We start from the raw sequence: 15,242 nt of genomic DNA on the forward strand, positions 1-15,242 counted from the left end.
ATTAAACACAACAAGTAGGAGATTAATAATAATCGTCTATTAGTGTCACAAGTAGACTTGTATTAGCACTGCAATGTAGTTACTGTGAAAATCCCCTAGTCGCCACATTGCGGCGCCTGTTCGGGTACACAAGAGGGAGAATTCAGAATATCCAATTCACCTAACAAGCATGTCTTTCAGGACTTGTGGGAGGAAACCGGAGCACAGACGTGGGGAGAACGTGCAGGCAGTGACCCAAGCTGAGAATCGAGCCTGGGGCCTACTGCCGTGAAGCAACAGTGCGAACCACTGTGCTATCACGCCCCCAAGCCTGTCCCTCAATTTGGCCCCTCAAGCCTGTTCCACCATACATTAAGATCTCGGGCGACCTGATTGTGGTCTCAACTCCACTTTCCCACATTTCCCCCTTAACCTTTGACTCGCATGCAGATTGAAAATCTGTCTAATTTATGTTCCAGTCTCCACTGCTTTCTGGGAATAGAGAATTCCATAGTTTATGCAGTTTCTGAGAGAAGAAATTCTTCCTTGTGTTCATCTGAAATGAGAAACTCTTATTTTGAAATTCTGCCTGAATTCTAGATTCCCCCTTGCGAATCCATAGAATCTCTACAGTGCAGAAGGAGACCGTTCGGACCATCGAGTCTGCACCGGCCCTTCGAAAGAGCACACTACCTAGGCCCAAATCTAGCCCTATCCCCATTACCCCACCCAAAGTTTGGACACTGATGGGCAATTTAGCATAGGCAATCCGCCTAACTTGTACATCTTTGGACAGTGGGAGGAAACGTGAGCACCTGGAAGAAGCCCACATGAACACGGGAAGAAAGTGCAAACTCCACACAAGTACACAGGCAGTGATCCAAGGTCAGAATTGAACCTGGGTCCCTGGAGCTGTGAGGTAGCGGTGCTAACCATTGTGCTACGTGCCGTCCTCCGCATTCTCTCGGCAATTATCCTGCCAAGCCCTCTCAGAACCTTGTCTGTTTTCAATAAGGCCACCTCTAATTCTTCTGAACTCCAATGGGTATAATCACAACCTGCTTAACCTTTCCTCATCAGGCAACCTCTTTTTCCCAGAAATCAACCTAATGAATCTTCTCTGAATTCTTTCCGTATGTCGAGCCACTTGTTGCCTTCCTAATTGCTTGATGTACCTGCAAGTGTAAGGGTAGTTGTATCCTTCTGATATAACTTTTACTTTAGAAAATAGTTCTCCTTTATTTGTTCTATCAGACTGGCTTACCTCACACTTTGCTTATTTATATTCCTTCTGCCATCTTCTTCACAATCACTTAAACTGTCTATATGCCTTTGCATTCATTTCCCGGTTTACCCCACCCCCTGCCCGAGCTTTGTATCAACAGCAAATGTGGATCTGTTATATTCTCCTCTCACCGAAGTCACTTGATACACTTAGTACATAGCTGAAGCCCAAGCACTGCTCCATGTGACACTCCACAATTGCACCATGCTATCCCAAAATAACATGTTTATTCCTGCTTTTTATCCTGAATCCACGTTAATATATTCTTCCCAATCTCATGAGCATCCCGCATGTTTGGACCCCCCCATACAAATCTTGACTCCCTCCAGGACTGATGAACAGTGACAGCCGTGTGTACCACCTACAAGATGGGCTTGTAAGGCAGCAACTTCCAAACCTACGACCGCTATCATTTACAAGGACAAGGGCAGCAGACGCATGGGAACACCACCACATGGAAGTTCCCCTCCTAAGTCACTGACCATCCTGACTTAGAAATATATCACTGTTATTTCACTCTCGCTGGGTCAAAATCCTGGAACTCCTCCCTAACAGCACTGTGGGTGTACCTACATCTCATGGACTGCAGCGGTTCAAGAAGGCAGCTCACCACCACCTCAAGGGCAGCTAGCGAAGGGCAATAAATGCTCTCTAGCCAGCGACGCCTACATCCCGTAAATGAATATTTTAAAAAAGTGTAACAACCTATATGTGACACCTTAGTTTATTGTTCCGTCTCTATCTCATTCCTCCCTTGAACGGAAGGTTTACATTTGCAAAGAGTCATTCCAGGGAATCCTGGAAGATCACAAGGTACTCGCCCTTCAAATGAAATGATTGGAGTTATCAGTTTAAAACAAATTTTCTGAAAACAATTTCCATCATCGAATGGTTACAGTATAGAAGGAGGCCATTCGACCTACCATGTCTGTGCTGGCTCACCAAGAGCAATTCACTCTGTCCCAATTCTCCACCTTTTCCCAACAGCTCCGAAAATGTTTCCTCTTCAGATAATGGACCAATTCTCTTGAAAGCCCCGATTGAATCTTCCTCCAGCACGTTTGTCAGATCTGGCTGAATAAGTCCAAGATGGCGACTCGCTGCGAGCTCTCTCAACCAGACCCCTTTCTTTTATATCTTATCACTGTTATGCCCTATGCTGCTCTTGTTTGACCCTTGTTCCGCACTGTAACCAATCACTATTTGTTGATGTACCATTGTCAATATTCTCTGTCGATTATTCTCTTTGTCTACTATGTACATACTGTGCACGTTCCCTTGGCCGAAGAAAAATACTTTACTCTGTACTTCGGTACACGTAGCAATAAATCAATCAATCCTAACCACTCGCTGCTTAATGTTTTTTTTCTCACGTTGCCATTTGCTTCTTTTCCCAATTACCTTAAATCAATGCGAGGTTATATCATACTGTTCCACGTTATTGTACAATTTTACTAAATGGTCTTTAAACATATTTAGACTATTATGTCTGGAAGTTTGTTTGTTTATCTTAATGATGCTAAATACCCGTTGACTGGCAAGTATTATACAGTAGATAGCTGATTAACAGGGGAACATAAGAGCAAAAGTAGACCATTCAGCCCTTCAAGCCTGACCTGATATTCAGTTAGATCATCGCTGATCATCTCCCTCAACGCCACTTTCCCACACGATCGCTATATCCCTTGATGAAAAATGAAATGAAAATTGCTTATTGTCACGAGTAGGCTTCAATGAAGTTACTGTGAAAAGCCCCTAGTCGCCACATTCCGGCGCCTGTTCGGGGAGGCTGTTACGGGAATCGAACCGTGCTGCTGGCCTGTCTTGGTCTGCTTTCAAAGCCAGCGATTTTAGCGCAGTGTGATGCCATTTAGTATTCAGAAATCCTATCTATTTCTGCCTTGAACATGCCAATTTCCACAGCAGCCCTTTAAATGTCTCTTCCAATGCTGTGTATACATAGAAACATATTTATTTGTGGAACAAGTTCCTTGTGTGTAAATCTTGTTGTGAAAAATTGCTAATTGCATTTTCTTTGTAAAGCCATGTCTGGAGTCAATCGGAAAGAAAAGAAATATGCCAAGTTGATGAGAAACCAGCCCAGCAATTTCACCTTTTCCTCGTCTGATCCAGGGGCTGGCAGATCTGGAATGGGGCCATCCGAATCACAGACCGATAATCCGAATTATAGCTGGTTTACAAGTCATCAAGGTAAAAAAAATCTCTGTATAGTTTGAAGTTTTGAGCAGCATTTCCTTGGTTTATGGGTAAAAAGTAAAAGTACTGATCCATTCCTGTTGGTGAAATTTGTTATCTGTAGGTCCTAATGGCTTGGCTCCATCCAAGCTGCCTGCCTTTGAGTCTGCAATGCAGTGCCCTCCTTTCTGCTTCTGTTCCAGCGCTGCAGATAATTCTCACCCCGAACTATGGAATTCCTGGTTTACCTCTGATTTGTCATCCTCCATAAACCTGCGCTTAACTTAACTTGCATCAAAACCTGTTCCATCAACCCTGTTCTCGCTGATTTGCCTGAGCCCCCCAGTCCAATAAAGCTTCCATTTTAAAATTCTCATCTTGGTTTTCAAATTCCTTAGAATTTTACAGTGCAGAAGGAGGCCATTCGGCCATTGAGTCTGCACCGGCCCTTACAAAGAGCAACCCACTCAAGCCCACATATCTACCCTATCCCAGCAACCCCCACTTAACCTTTTTTTTGGACACTAAGGGCAATTTAGCATGGCCAATCCACCTAACCCGCACATCTTTGGACTGTGGGAGGAAACTGGAGCACCCGGAAGAAACCCACGCAGACATGGGGAGGACGTGCAGACTCCGCACAGACAGTGACCCAGTCGGGAATCGAACCTGGGACCCTGGAGCTGTGAAGCAAAAGCGCTAACCACTATGCTACCGTGCTGCCTTCTTAGCCTTGCATCTCCCTAACCACCGGCAATCCTGCTACACTCACGTAATTCCCCAATTTTAATCACTGCAATTTTCCGCTTTGCCTTCAGCTGCCCAGGCCAGAAGCTCGTGATTTTTCTCCCTAAACATTTTGATCTGTCTTAAAACCTCCCTCCTTTGACCAAATGTTTGCTCAGCAATATCTCTTTAGTGTCTATTTAATCATTATTAAAGTGATGGAAGATGTCTTTGGGAGTGCTGCCACGAGGCATTTAGTCAGTAATAACCAGCTCACTGATGTTCAGTTGGGTACCACCAGGGCCACTTGGTTCAAGATCTTATTACAACCTTGGTTCCAGTCCAAGATCAGAACTGATGATGCTCACTGATGATTTCACAGTGTTCTGCACCATTCGCAATTCCTCCACTACCGAAGCAGTCCATACCTACATGCAGCAAGACCGGAGCAATATTTCAGCTTAGGCTGACAAGTGGCAAGAAACATTTCTACCACACAAGCACCAGGATATTTACCGTAATCTGAAATCGGAGGTCGGGAACTCCAGTTTCCACTGAACTTCAGGCATTTTGCATTTGTGCTGGCCAGGAAATAGCTGCACTTGGACAGTTTATCGTACCACCTTAAGGTCCAAGAGACAGTACTGCACAGATGCAAGGAAGGTCAAACAGTGTGAAGAAACAGGTCAGATGATCAGAACTGGGGCACCATTACAAAGTAGGCATCCCAAAGGGAAGGTCCCGAATCAAGGAGGGGAACAGTTAAGAGGTCCCAAAAGGAAGTCCCAGGTGAGGGGCAAATACAGGGATCAGGAATAGGTCCCATATGCTGAGCTAAAAGAGCAGAGAAATGGGCTCCAATATAAAGAGCTGCTGTGAGGACAATTAAAGTGAGGTCGATATGAGAGAAGCCCTGAAGATCCAAGAAGGTAGCTGAAGGCTGGTGACTGTCCTGCGGGCAGTAGGGGCAAAGGTTTGAAGCAGTGGTGTTCTGCTTGACAAGGTTGAAGATCCGAAACTGTGCTTGGAAGATGACATTTTAAAAAAAAATTATACTTTTTATTCTCCTTTTTCACATTTTCTCCCAATTTACACCCAACAATAAACAATAATCAGTTAACGAATGTAATGACAATCCCCGTATCAATAACAACTATCCCATCCTCCCACCCAACCCCAGACATTAGCCAGCATGTTAACATAAACAAATGACAAAAAGAAATCAGGAATCACCCATCGTCACCATTAACACTTACAGTCCCCCTCTCCCTCTCCCCCCCCCCAACCCTCCCAGCTCTACCCCCCCCACCCCGCATGTTCGATGTGATCCAATTCTCAAAAGTGCATAATGAATAACGCCCATGAATTATAGAATCCCTCCATCCTTCCCCTCAGTTCAGATTTGACTTTGCAAGCGTCAAGAATTCCAGCAGGACCCCCCGCCACGCAAGGGCACAGCATGGAGAGGTTGATCTCCACCCTAAGAGGATTCGCCTTCGGGCAATCAATGAGGCGAAGGCTACAACATCTGCCTCCGCGCCCGTTTCCAACACCGGCTGGTCCAACACACCGAATATGGCCTCCCGAGGGCCTGGGTCCAGTTTCACATGCACCACTTTAGAGATTATCCTAAAAAACCTCCTTCAGTAATCTTCCAGCTTTGGACAGGACCAAAACATATGAACGTGGTTTGCTGGTCCCCCCTGCAACGTTCACACACATCTTCTACCCCCTCAAAGAGCTGGCTCATCCTCTGCCTTGTAAGGAGTGCTCTACACACCACTTTGAGCTGTATCAACCCCAACATCGCACATGAGCTGGAGGCGTTCACCCTCCGGAGCACCTCACACCACAACCCCTCCTCCATACCCTCTCCCAACTCATCCTCCCACTTTGCCTTGATCCCTTCTAGCGATGCCTTCTCCTCCTCTAAAATAGCTCCGTAAACCGCCGATACTAACCCCTTCTCCAGTCCCTCTGTCGTCAGCACCTCCTCCAGCAATGTGGAAGCCGGCTCTACTGGGAAGCTCTGTATTTCCTTTCTGGCATAATCTCGAACCTGTATGTATTTCAATATTTCCCCCTGCTCCAGCCCATACTTCGCTCCCAGCTCCTTCAGTCCCGCAAAACAGTGAGAAATTAGAAGTTACAGTGAGATTGGTTCGTCGAAGTTTCAGTGAGATTGATTGGCTCGCATTGTCTGGTATATTTGTTGAAAAACTCAAAACTTTTAATAAATAAATTTAGAGTAACCGAATTGTTTTTTTTTCCGATTAAGGGGCAATTTAGCGTGGCCAATCCACCTAACCGGTACATCTTTGGGTTGTGGGGGTGAAACCCACGCAGACACGGGGAGAACATAGACCATTACAGCGCAGTACGGGCCCTTCGGCCCTCGATGTTGAGCCGACCCGTGAAACCATCTGAAGCCTATCTGACCTACACTATTCCATTTTCATCCATATGTCTATCCAGTGACCACTTAAATGCCCTTAAAGTTGGCGAGTCTACTACTGTTGCAGGCAGGGTGTTCCACACCCCTACTACTCTCTGAGTAAAGAAACTACCTCTGACATCTGTCCTATATCTACTACCCCTCAATTTAAAGCTATGTCCCCTCGTGTTGGTCATCACCATCCGAGGAAAGAGACTCTCACTGTCCACCCTATCTAACCCTCTGACTATCTTATATGTCTCTATTAAGTCACCTCTCAGCCTTCTCCTCTCTAACGAAAACAACCTCAAGTCCGTGAGCCTTTCCTCGTAAGACCTTCCCTCCATACCAGGCAACATCCTAGTAAATCTCCTCTGAACCCTTTCCAAAGCTTCCACATCCTTCCTATAATGTGGTGACGAGAACTGCATGCAGTACTCCAGGAGTGGCCGCACCAGAGTTATGTACAGCTGCAGCATGACCTTGTGGCCCCGAAACCCAGGGCCGGGATTCGACCCCGGGTCCTCAGCGCTGTAGTCCCAGTGCCATGTGCCGCCCCTAGAGAAACTCAAACTTGATGAACTCATTGCATTCTGTGCTCGTTTCGAGCCGGAAACCAACAAACCATTGTCAACTGCGCTAGCAGCATCGAACACACCCATAATTGCCGTCACAGCTTCCGAAGTCAGATCAGGCTTCTTGAAAGTGAATCCTCGGAAAGCAACGGGTCCCGACGGAGACCCTGGTCATGCACTCAGAGCCTGCGCGGACCAGTTGGCAGATGTGTTTGCGGACACCTTCAACCTCTCCCTATTCCGTTCCAAGGTCCCCACCTGCTTCAAGAAGCATCCTACTGGTGTCAAAGAAGAACCAGGCAAAATGCCTCAATGTCTACCGTCTGGTGGCCTTGACATATATCATTATGAAGTGCTTCGCGAGGTTGGTCATGAGCTCCATACTCCCAGAATGCCTTGATCCACTGCAATTCGCATACTATCACAGCCGGTCACTGCAGACGCTATCTCCCTGGCCCTGCACTCATCATTTGAGCATCGCGACAACAAGGACTCTTACGTCAGACTCCTTTTCATTGACTACAGCTCCGCCTTCAACACTGTAATCCCAGCCAAACTCCTATCGAAATTCCAAAACCTAGTAAGGCCCTGGGTTTCGGGGCCACAAGGTCATGCTGCAGCTGTACATAACTCTGGTGCGGCCACTCCTGGAGTACTGCATGCAGTTCTGGTCACCACATTATAGGAGGCTCCTCCCTCTACAGCTGGATCCTCGATCTCCTGACCCGTAGATAAGCCACAACACCACCTCCACGATAATCCTCAAAACCGGGGCCCTGCAAGGCTGTGTACTTAGCCCCAACTATACTCCCTATACACACACAACTGTGTGGCGAACTTTGGCTCCGACTCCATCTACAAGCTTGCTGATGACACGACTGTACAACGATGAGTCAGAGTACAGGAGGGAGATAGAGAACCTAGTGACATGGTGTAACAACAACAATCTCTCCCTCAACGTCAGTAAAACTAAGGAGCTTGTCATTGACGTCTTGGAGCAAAGAATCATACACATCCCTGTCTGCATCAATGGTACAGAGCTTCAAATTCCGAGGTGTGCACATCACCAACAATCTGTCCTGGTCCACACGTCGACTCTGCAACCAAGAAAGCACAACAACACCTATAATTTCTCAGGAAATAAGGAAATTTGCATGTTCTCATTGACTCTTACCAATTTTTACAGAAGCACCATTGAAAGCATCCTATCAGGCTGCATCACAGCCGGGTATGGCAACTGCTCGGCCCAAGACCGTTAGAAAGCACAGAGTCGTGAACACAGCAAAGTCCACCTCGCCTCCCATTCATTGACTCTGTCTACACCTCCCGCTGCTTGGGAAAAGCAGGCAGCATAATCAAAGACTCTGCCCACCCGAGCTATTCTCTCTTCCATAGGGCAGGACATACAAAAGTCTGAGAACACGCACTAACAGATTCAAAAACTGCTTCTTCCCCGCTGTTACCAGACTCGTGAATGACCCTCTTATGGACTGAACTGATTTCTCCACACATCGTCTGTGCCGAATCGTACTACACTCCGTATGCTTCACCCAATGTATTTGCATTGTGTATGTATCGTACGTCCTATGTATTTTCATGCATGGAATGATCTACCTGGACTGTACGCAGAACAACACTTTTCACTGTATCTGTACACGTGACAATAAACCCAAATCCATAGAATCTGCTTTGGTCATACCTGTCATTGTGGAGTGTTCAGTGTGTGTCAGAGAGAGTTCTGGGATTTTAAGCTCTCTGGGATAAAAAGCTCCAAGGCTATTGAGACAATGGTTTACTGAGTAATCCGTTCAGACTCAGTAAAATGATCAGTTTAGCAGAGGTGCCACTTTAAGACTCAGTTTAGGGAGCTTGATGTTTTCTCTACAGTTGAAACAATAAGTATAGAGTGTGGCTTTTGGGTATCTCATGGAGGCTACAAAACGGGTGTGAAGCATCAAGCGGATGATCAGGAATTAACTGGAAGAAAGCCAGTTGCAACTGTGCCAGCCCCAAACCAGAAACCTTTGTGTCAAGCTTGTGGTAACTCTTCATTAGTATATCTGCCTGTAAAGATATTGCTGGGGTAAAGGAATAGTGGGAATTTGAATCGTCATCTTGTGTTTGTATTGAGATCTCTCCGACCTTTTTGTCTGATAATATTTTTCGTGTTTCTTATTTTAAAAAAAAAAAGATTTTTTATTCATTTTTTTAAATGTATATGGACTTTCTGGCCAGGCCAGCATTTATTGTCCATCCCTAATTGTCTTTGAAAAGGTGGTGGTGAACTGCCTTGTTGAACGGCTGCGGTCCATGTGGTGTAGGTACACCTACTGTGCTTTTAGGCGGGGGTTCCAGGATTTTGACTCGGCAGCAGTGAAGGAACGGTGATATATTTCCAAGTCAGGATGGTTGAGTGACAGGGCAGCACGGTGGCGCAGTGTTTAGCATCGAGGTCCCAGGTTCGATCCCGGCTCTGGGTCACTGCCCGTGTGGAGTTTGCACATTCTCCCCGTGTTTGCGTGGGTTCCGCCCCCACAACCCAAAAGATGTTCAGAATAGGTGGATTGGCCACGCTAAATTACCCCTTAATTGGAAAGAAATTAATTGGGTTCTCTAAATTTAAAAAAAAAAGGATGGTGAGCGACTTGGAGGGGGAGCTCCAGGTGGTGGGGTTCCCATGTATCTGCTGTTCTTTTCCTTCTAGATGATAGTGGTCACGGATTTGAAAGGTGCTCCCAAGGAGCCTTGGTGGTGTTTGTGGCAGGTGGTGTTTGAGGCGGGTAGAATAGTCTTGGATGTCGGAAGTCAGTACATTATGGTCAGTGGGAAACTGGAGGGGGTGCAGGTGGTATTAGTAAATGTGAATGCGCCAAATTGGGTGATGTGGAGTTTATAAAAAGGATGCTGGGGAAGATCCTGCACAGGTTGGTCATGGGAGTGGACTTCAACACCGTTATTGACCGTGGCTTGGGCCGGTCAAGCTCGAAAACGGGTAGGGTGCCAGCAATGGCAAAGGAACTAAAAAGGTTCATGGAGCAGATGGGGGAGGGGGGTGTGGATCCATGGAGATTTGGGCAAACGAGGGTGAAGGAGTTCTCCTTCTACTCACACGTGGATAAAGTGTACTCCCGGATCGATTTCTTTATTCTGAGCAGGGCCTTACTGGCAGGAGTGGTGGACACAGGGTACTCGCCGATCACAATCTCACACCATACTCCGCTCTGGGTTGACCTGCAGGTTAGTAAAGACAGTAACCAGCGCCCGCACTGGAGGTTAGATGTGGGACTTTTGGCTGACGAAGGGGTGTGCAAGCGGCTGAGGAAATGTATTCAGAGCTACCTGCAGGTCAACGACACGGGGGAAATTTCAGCAGCGATGGTCTGGGAAGCACTGAAGGCGGTGTTCAGAGGGGAGCTGATCTTGATACGGGCCCATAGGGAGAAGGTGGACAGGGCAGAGATGGACCGACTGGTAAAGGAGATACTACAGATTGATAGGAGGTATGCGGAGACCCCAGCGGCAGGGCTTTAAAGGGAACGGCGGAGGCTACAGGCAGAGTTCGGCTTGTTAACCACAGGGAGGGCGGTGGAGCAGCTGAGAAAGGCGGGGGGGGGGGGGGGTGATCTATGAATATGGAGAGAAGGCCAGCAGAATGCTTGCACAGCAGCTTAGAAAGAGGGAGGCAGCCAGGGAGATAGGGAAAGTAAATGATGGAGATGGGAACCTGGTTGGAGATTCAACAGGGGTGAATAAGGCGTTTAGGGATTTCTACAGTAGGCTGTATAGGTCGGAACTCCCTATGGGGCTGGAGGGGATGAGGCACTTCTTGGAGTGGTTGAATTTCCCAAAGGTGGACAGGGAGCTGGTAGAAGGGCTGGGGGCCCCGATCGGGTTGGAAGAGATAGTGAAGTGTCTGAAGGACAAGCAGTCGGGTAAAGCCCCGGGGCCGGACGGGTAACCAGTGGAGTTTTATAAAATGTTCTCTGGGATATTGGGGCCGGTGTTGATGAGGATGTTCAATGGGGCAAGGGAAAGAGGGATGCTGCCCGCGACGTTGTCACAGGCCACGATTACGCTGATCCTGAAGCGGGACAAGAACCCGGAGCTGTGTGGGTCCTAGAGGCCGATATCCCTGTTGAATGTGGACGCCAAACTGCTGGCCAAAATTTTGTCCTCCAGGATTGAGGATTTTGTTCCGGACGTTATTGGGGAGGACCAAACGGGGTTTGTTAAGAGTAGGCAGTTGGTGACCATTGTAAGAAGGTTGTTAAACGTGATCATGATGCCCCCGGAAGTTAGGGAGTTGGAGGTAGTGATCGCAATGGATGCAGAAAAGGCTTTTGATCGGGTAGAATAGGATTATCTGTGCGAGATACTGGGACGGTTTGGATTTGGGCGGGGCTTTATTGACTGGGTCAGGTTGATGTATCAGGCTCCTGTGGCAAGTGCACGGACGAATAGGACAACATCGGGCTATTTTAGACTGCACAGGGGGACGAGACAGGGATGCCCCCTCTCCCCACTTGTTTGCCCCGTGGTGGTGGCAGCCCTGGGGGCAATGGAGGAGACATGTGGGAGCAGAGGCAGCATCGGTCTGGTCCCCAATCTGTAATAATCACCGGTTTGCCCCGGGAAGTATGGATGGGGGTTTCTGGATATGGCGGAGAGCAGGGATTGAGAGGATGGGGGATATTTTTATAGAGGTGAGCTTTCTGAGTACGAGGGCATTGGAAGAGAAGTTTGGGTTGGTGAGGGGAAACAAATTCAGGTATCTGCAGGTGCGGGACTTCCTACATAAACAGGTGTCAACCTTCCCGCTTCTACCGCTAAGGGGGGATTCAGGACAGGGTAGTTTCCAGAGGGTGGGTGGGAGAAGGGAGCATCTCTGACATTTACAAGGAACTTATGGGGTCCGAAGAGACGCAGACCGAGGAGCTGAAGCGCAAGTGGGAGGAGGAGCTGGGAGGTGAGATCGAGGATAGTCTATGGGCGGACGCATTGACGAGATGCGTCCGCAACATGTGCCAGGCTCAGCCTGATACAATTCAAGGTCGTTCACCGGGCTCACATGACAGTGGCCCGGATGAGCAGATTCTTTGGGGTGGAAGACAGGTGTGCAAAATGTGCGGGACGATGAGTGAACCATGTCCACATGTTCTGGGCATGTCCGAAGCTTAGGAGATTTTGGCAGGGGTTTGCAGATGTCATGTCCACGGTGTTAAAAACAAGGGTGGCACTGAGTCCAGAAGTGGCGATTTTCGGGGCGTCGGAAGACCCGGGAATCCAGGAGGAGAAAGAGGCAGACGTTCTGGCCTTCGCTTCCCTGGTATCCCGGAGGCGGATACTATTAGTTTGGAGGGACTCAAAGCCCCCGAAGTCGGAGACCTGGCCATCGGACATGGCTAGCTTTCTCTGTTTGGGGAAAATCAAGTTCGCCTTGAGAGGGTCAATGTTAGAGTTCGCCCAGAGGTGGCAACTGTTTGGCGGCAACTTCGTGGAAAATTAATCGTCAGCAGAAGGGGAGGGGGTTAGTTTAGCTTAGAGTAGGGGATTAATAATGGTGGGACTTGTAAGGGAGGAAGACGGCTTTATGCATTATGTTTCTAGTTTCATGTACATTGTTTATTTTGTTGTTGCTGTAATACCAAAAATACCTGCATAAAATGTTTATTTTAAAAAAAAGAATTTGTTCAGTAACATTCCTCTACGGTTTTTAAAAAAGTAATTTAGGATCAATTTTTGCTCTGGGTTCTGACATGTCCAGTATTAACATTAACTAGGATCATAACACGTGCAATGAAAGGAGAGAATCTAACCATCTTCCGTTGATGTTCAATAACATTGCCTTCATTGAGTTCCCACTGTCAACAGCCTGGAACATTGATGAGAAATTTAACTGGGCCAGCCTGTTTTACCAGAGTGTGGCTGCTATCGCATGCTAACAATCACTTGGAACCACAGCTGGCTGACTCGATCATTGGAAAGCTGGCTTAACCTTTACCATCAGTGTTTGCGTTTTCTCAGGTTCATGTTCAACACATTTGATTGGGTACTCATGAATCTTCTCTGGCATTTTTTTATAAATACAAAATTGGCCAAATGCTTTATCTTGGCCTTCACGTTTGTTGTTCAGTTGTTATGTTTTGTCCGCCTTCCTTTTATCAAAATATTATCAGAGAATGCCATTGAAGCATTCGTATAAATGAGTTTCAAACAGGCAATTGGGTATGTTTGTGGGGAGATTGGAGGTATATTGTGTGAAGGCAGATTGTTGGGATTGAGATCTGATCAAAAAGGAACAGCCTTGTTGGCCATTTTTTTCAGAACTCCAGGAATTCTTTTTCACCATTTTGGCTTTTTCTTTTAAAACTCCAGGTGTTAATGGTGATCGTGGGCAACAGCAGCAGGTGGGATCCAGCCATCAGCCATCCAGTTACGGTGACCGACAGAGGGGTTCACACAGAGGAGGCTTCCGAGGGCAGCGAGGGAGCTCGAGAGGAAGTTATCGGAGTTATTCTCAAGAAATTCCCAAAATCATAACTGGTAGGTGCTCTGCAGTAAATAGAAGCTTGTTTTTATCACTTGGAACAAATTAATTTTTAAATACCGGCTTCTAAAGCTTTGCTCCTCTCTGACTGTTTAAGAGAACAAAGAAAAGTACAGCACAGGAACAGGCCCTTCGGCCCTGAAAGCCCGTGCCGACCATGCTGCCTGACTAAACTACAATCTTCTACACTTCCTAGGTCCGTATCCCTCTATTCCCATCCTATTCATGTATTTGTCAAGATGCCCCTTAAATGTCCCTATTGTCCCTGCTTCCATCACTTCCTCCAGCAGCGAGTTCCAGGTATCCACTACCCTCTGTAAAAAAACTTGCCTCGTACATCTCCTCTAAACCTTGCTCCTTGCAGCTTAAACCTATGCCCCCTAGTAATTGACCCCTCTACCCTGGGAAAAAGCCTCTGACTATCCACTCTGTCTATGCCCCTCATCATTTTGTCGACCTCTATCAGGTCGCCCCTCAACCTCCTTCGTTCCAGTGAGAACAAACTAAGTTTATTCAACCTCTCCTCATAGCTAATGCCCTCCATACCAGGCAACATCCTGGTAAATCTCTTCTACACCCTCTCTAAATCCTCCACATCCTTCTGGTAGTGTGGCAACCAGAATTGAACACTATACTCCCAAGTGTGGCCTAACTAAGGTTCCATACAGCTGCAACATGACTTGCCAATTCTTATACTCAATGCCCCGGCCAATGAAGGCAAGCGTGCCGCATGCCTTCTTAACTACCTTCTCCACCTGTGTTGCAACTTTGTGACCTGTGAACCTGTACACCTAGATCTCTCTGACTGTCAATACTATTTCTACCATTAACCCCCTACTCTCAGTATGGGGAGGACTAACACTCACTCTACTTACACTTATCTTTTTAAATACCTGTAGAAACTATATTCCCTACCTGCATTAGACCTTTCAAAATGCATTACCTCACATTTGTCCGGATTAGACTCCATCTGCCATCTCTCCGCCCAAGTCTCCAAACGATCTAAATCCTGCTGTATCCTCTGACAGTCCTCATTGCTATCCGCAATTCCACCAACCTTTGTGTCGTCTGCAAACTTACTAATCAGACCAGTTACATTTTCCTCCAAATCATTTATATATATACTACGAGCAACAAAGGTCCCAGCACTGATCCCTGCCGAACACCACTAGTCACAGCCCTCCAATCAGAAAAGCACCCTTCCATTGCTACTCTCTGCCTTCTATGACCTAGCCAGTTCTGTATTCACCTTGCCAGCTCACCCCTGATCCCGTGTGACTTCACCTTTTGTACCAGTCTACCATGAGGGACCTTGTCAAAGGCCCTACTGAAGTCCATATAGACACATATATAGGGTCCACTGCCCTACCTGCATCAATCATCTTTGTGACCACTTCGAAAAACTCTATCAAGTTAGTGAGACATGACCTCCCCTTCACAAAACCTGCTGCCTCTCACTAATACGTCCATTTGTTTCCAAATGGGAGTAGATCCTGTCTC

General features: G+C 47.1%; 1 protein-coding gene across 2 annotated transcripts in view; it reads left to right on the forward strand.

Moving 5' to 3' along the window:
* The window catches only part of pop1 (POP1 homolog, ribonuclease P/MRP subunit), a 71,656-nt gene that overhangs the window by 2,116 nt on the left and 54,298 nt on the right, over positions 1 to 15,242 (forward strand). For both annotated transcript variants that reach the window (XM_038808601.1, XM_038808602.1), the window contains exons 2-3: positions 3,308 to 3,475; positions 13,571 to 13,738. In XM_038808601.1, coding sequence (XP_038664529.1) covers positions 3,310 to 3,475; positions 13,571 to 13,738 — 334 coding nt within the window. In that variant the 5' untranslated portion in view covers positions 3,308 to 3,309. The remainder of the gene's footprint in view (positions 1 to 3,307; positions 3,476 to 13,570; positions 13,739 to 15,242) is intronic.

This window comes from Scyliorhinus canicula, chromosome 10, assembly GCF_902713615.1.
Source record: "Scyliorhinus canicula chromosome 10, sScyCan1.1, whole genome shotgun sequence".
Taxonomy (NCBI): Eukaryota; Metazoa; Chordata; class Chondrichthyes; order Carcharhiniformes; family Scyliorhinidae; genus Scyliorhinus; species Scyliorhinus canicula.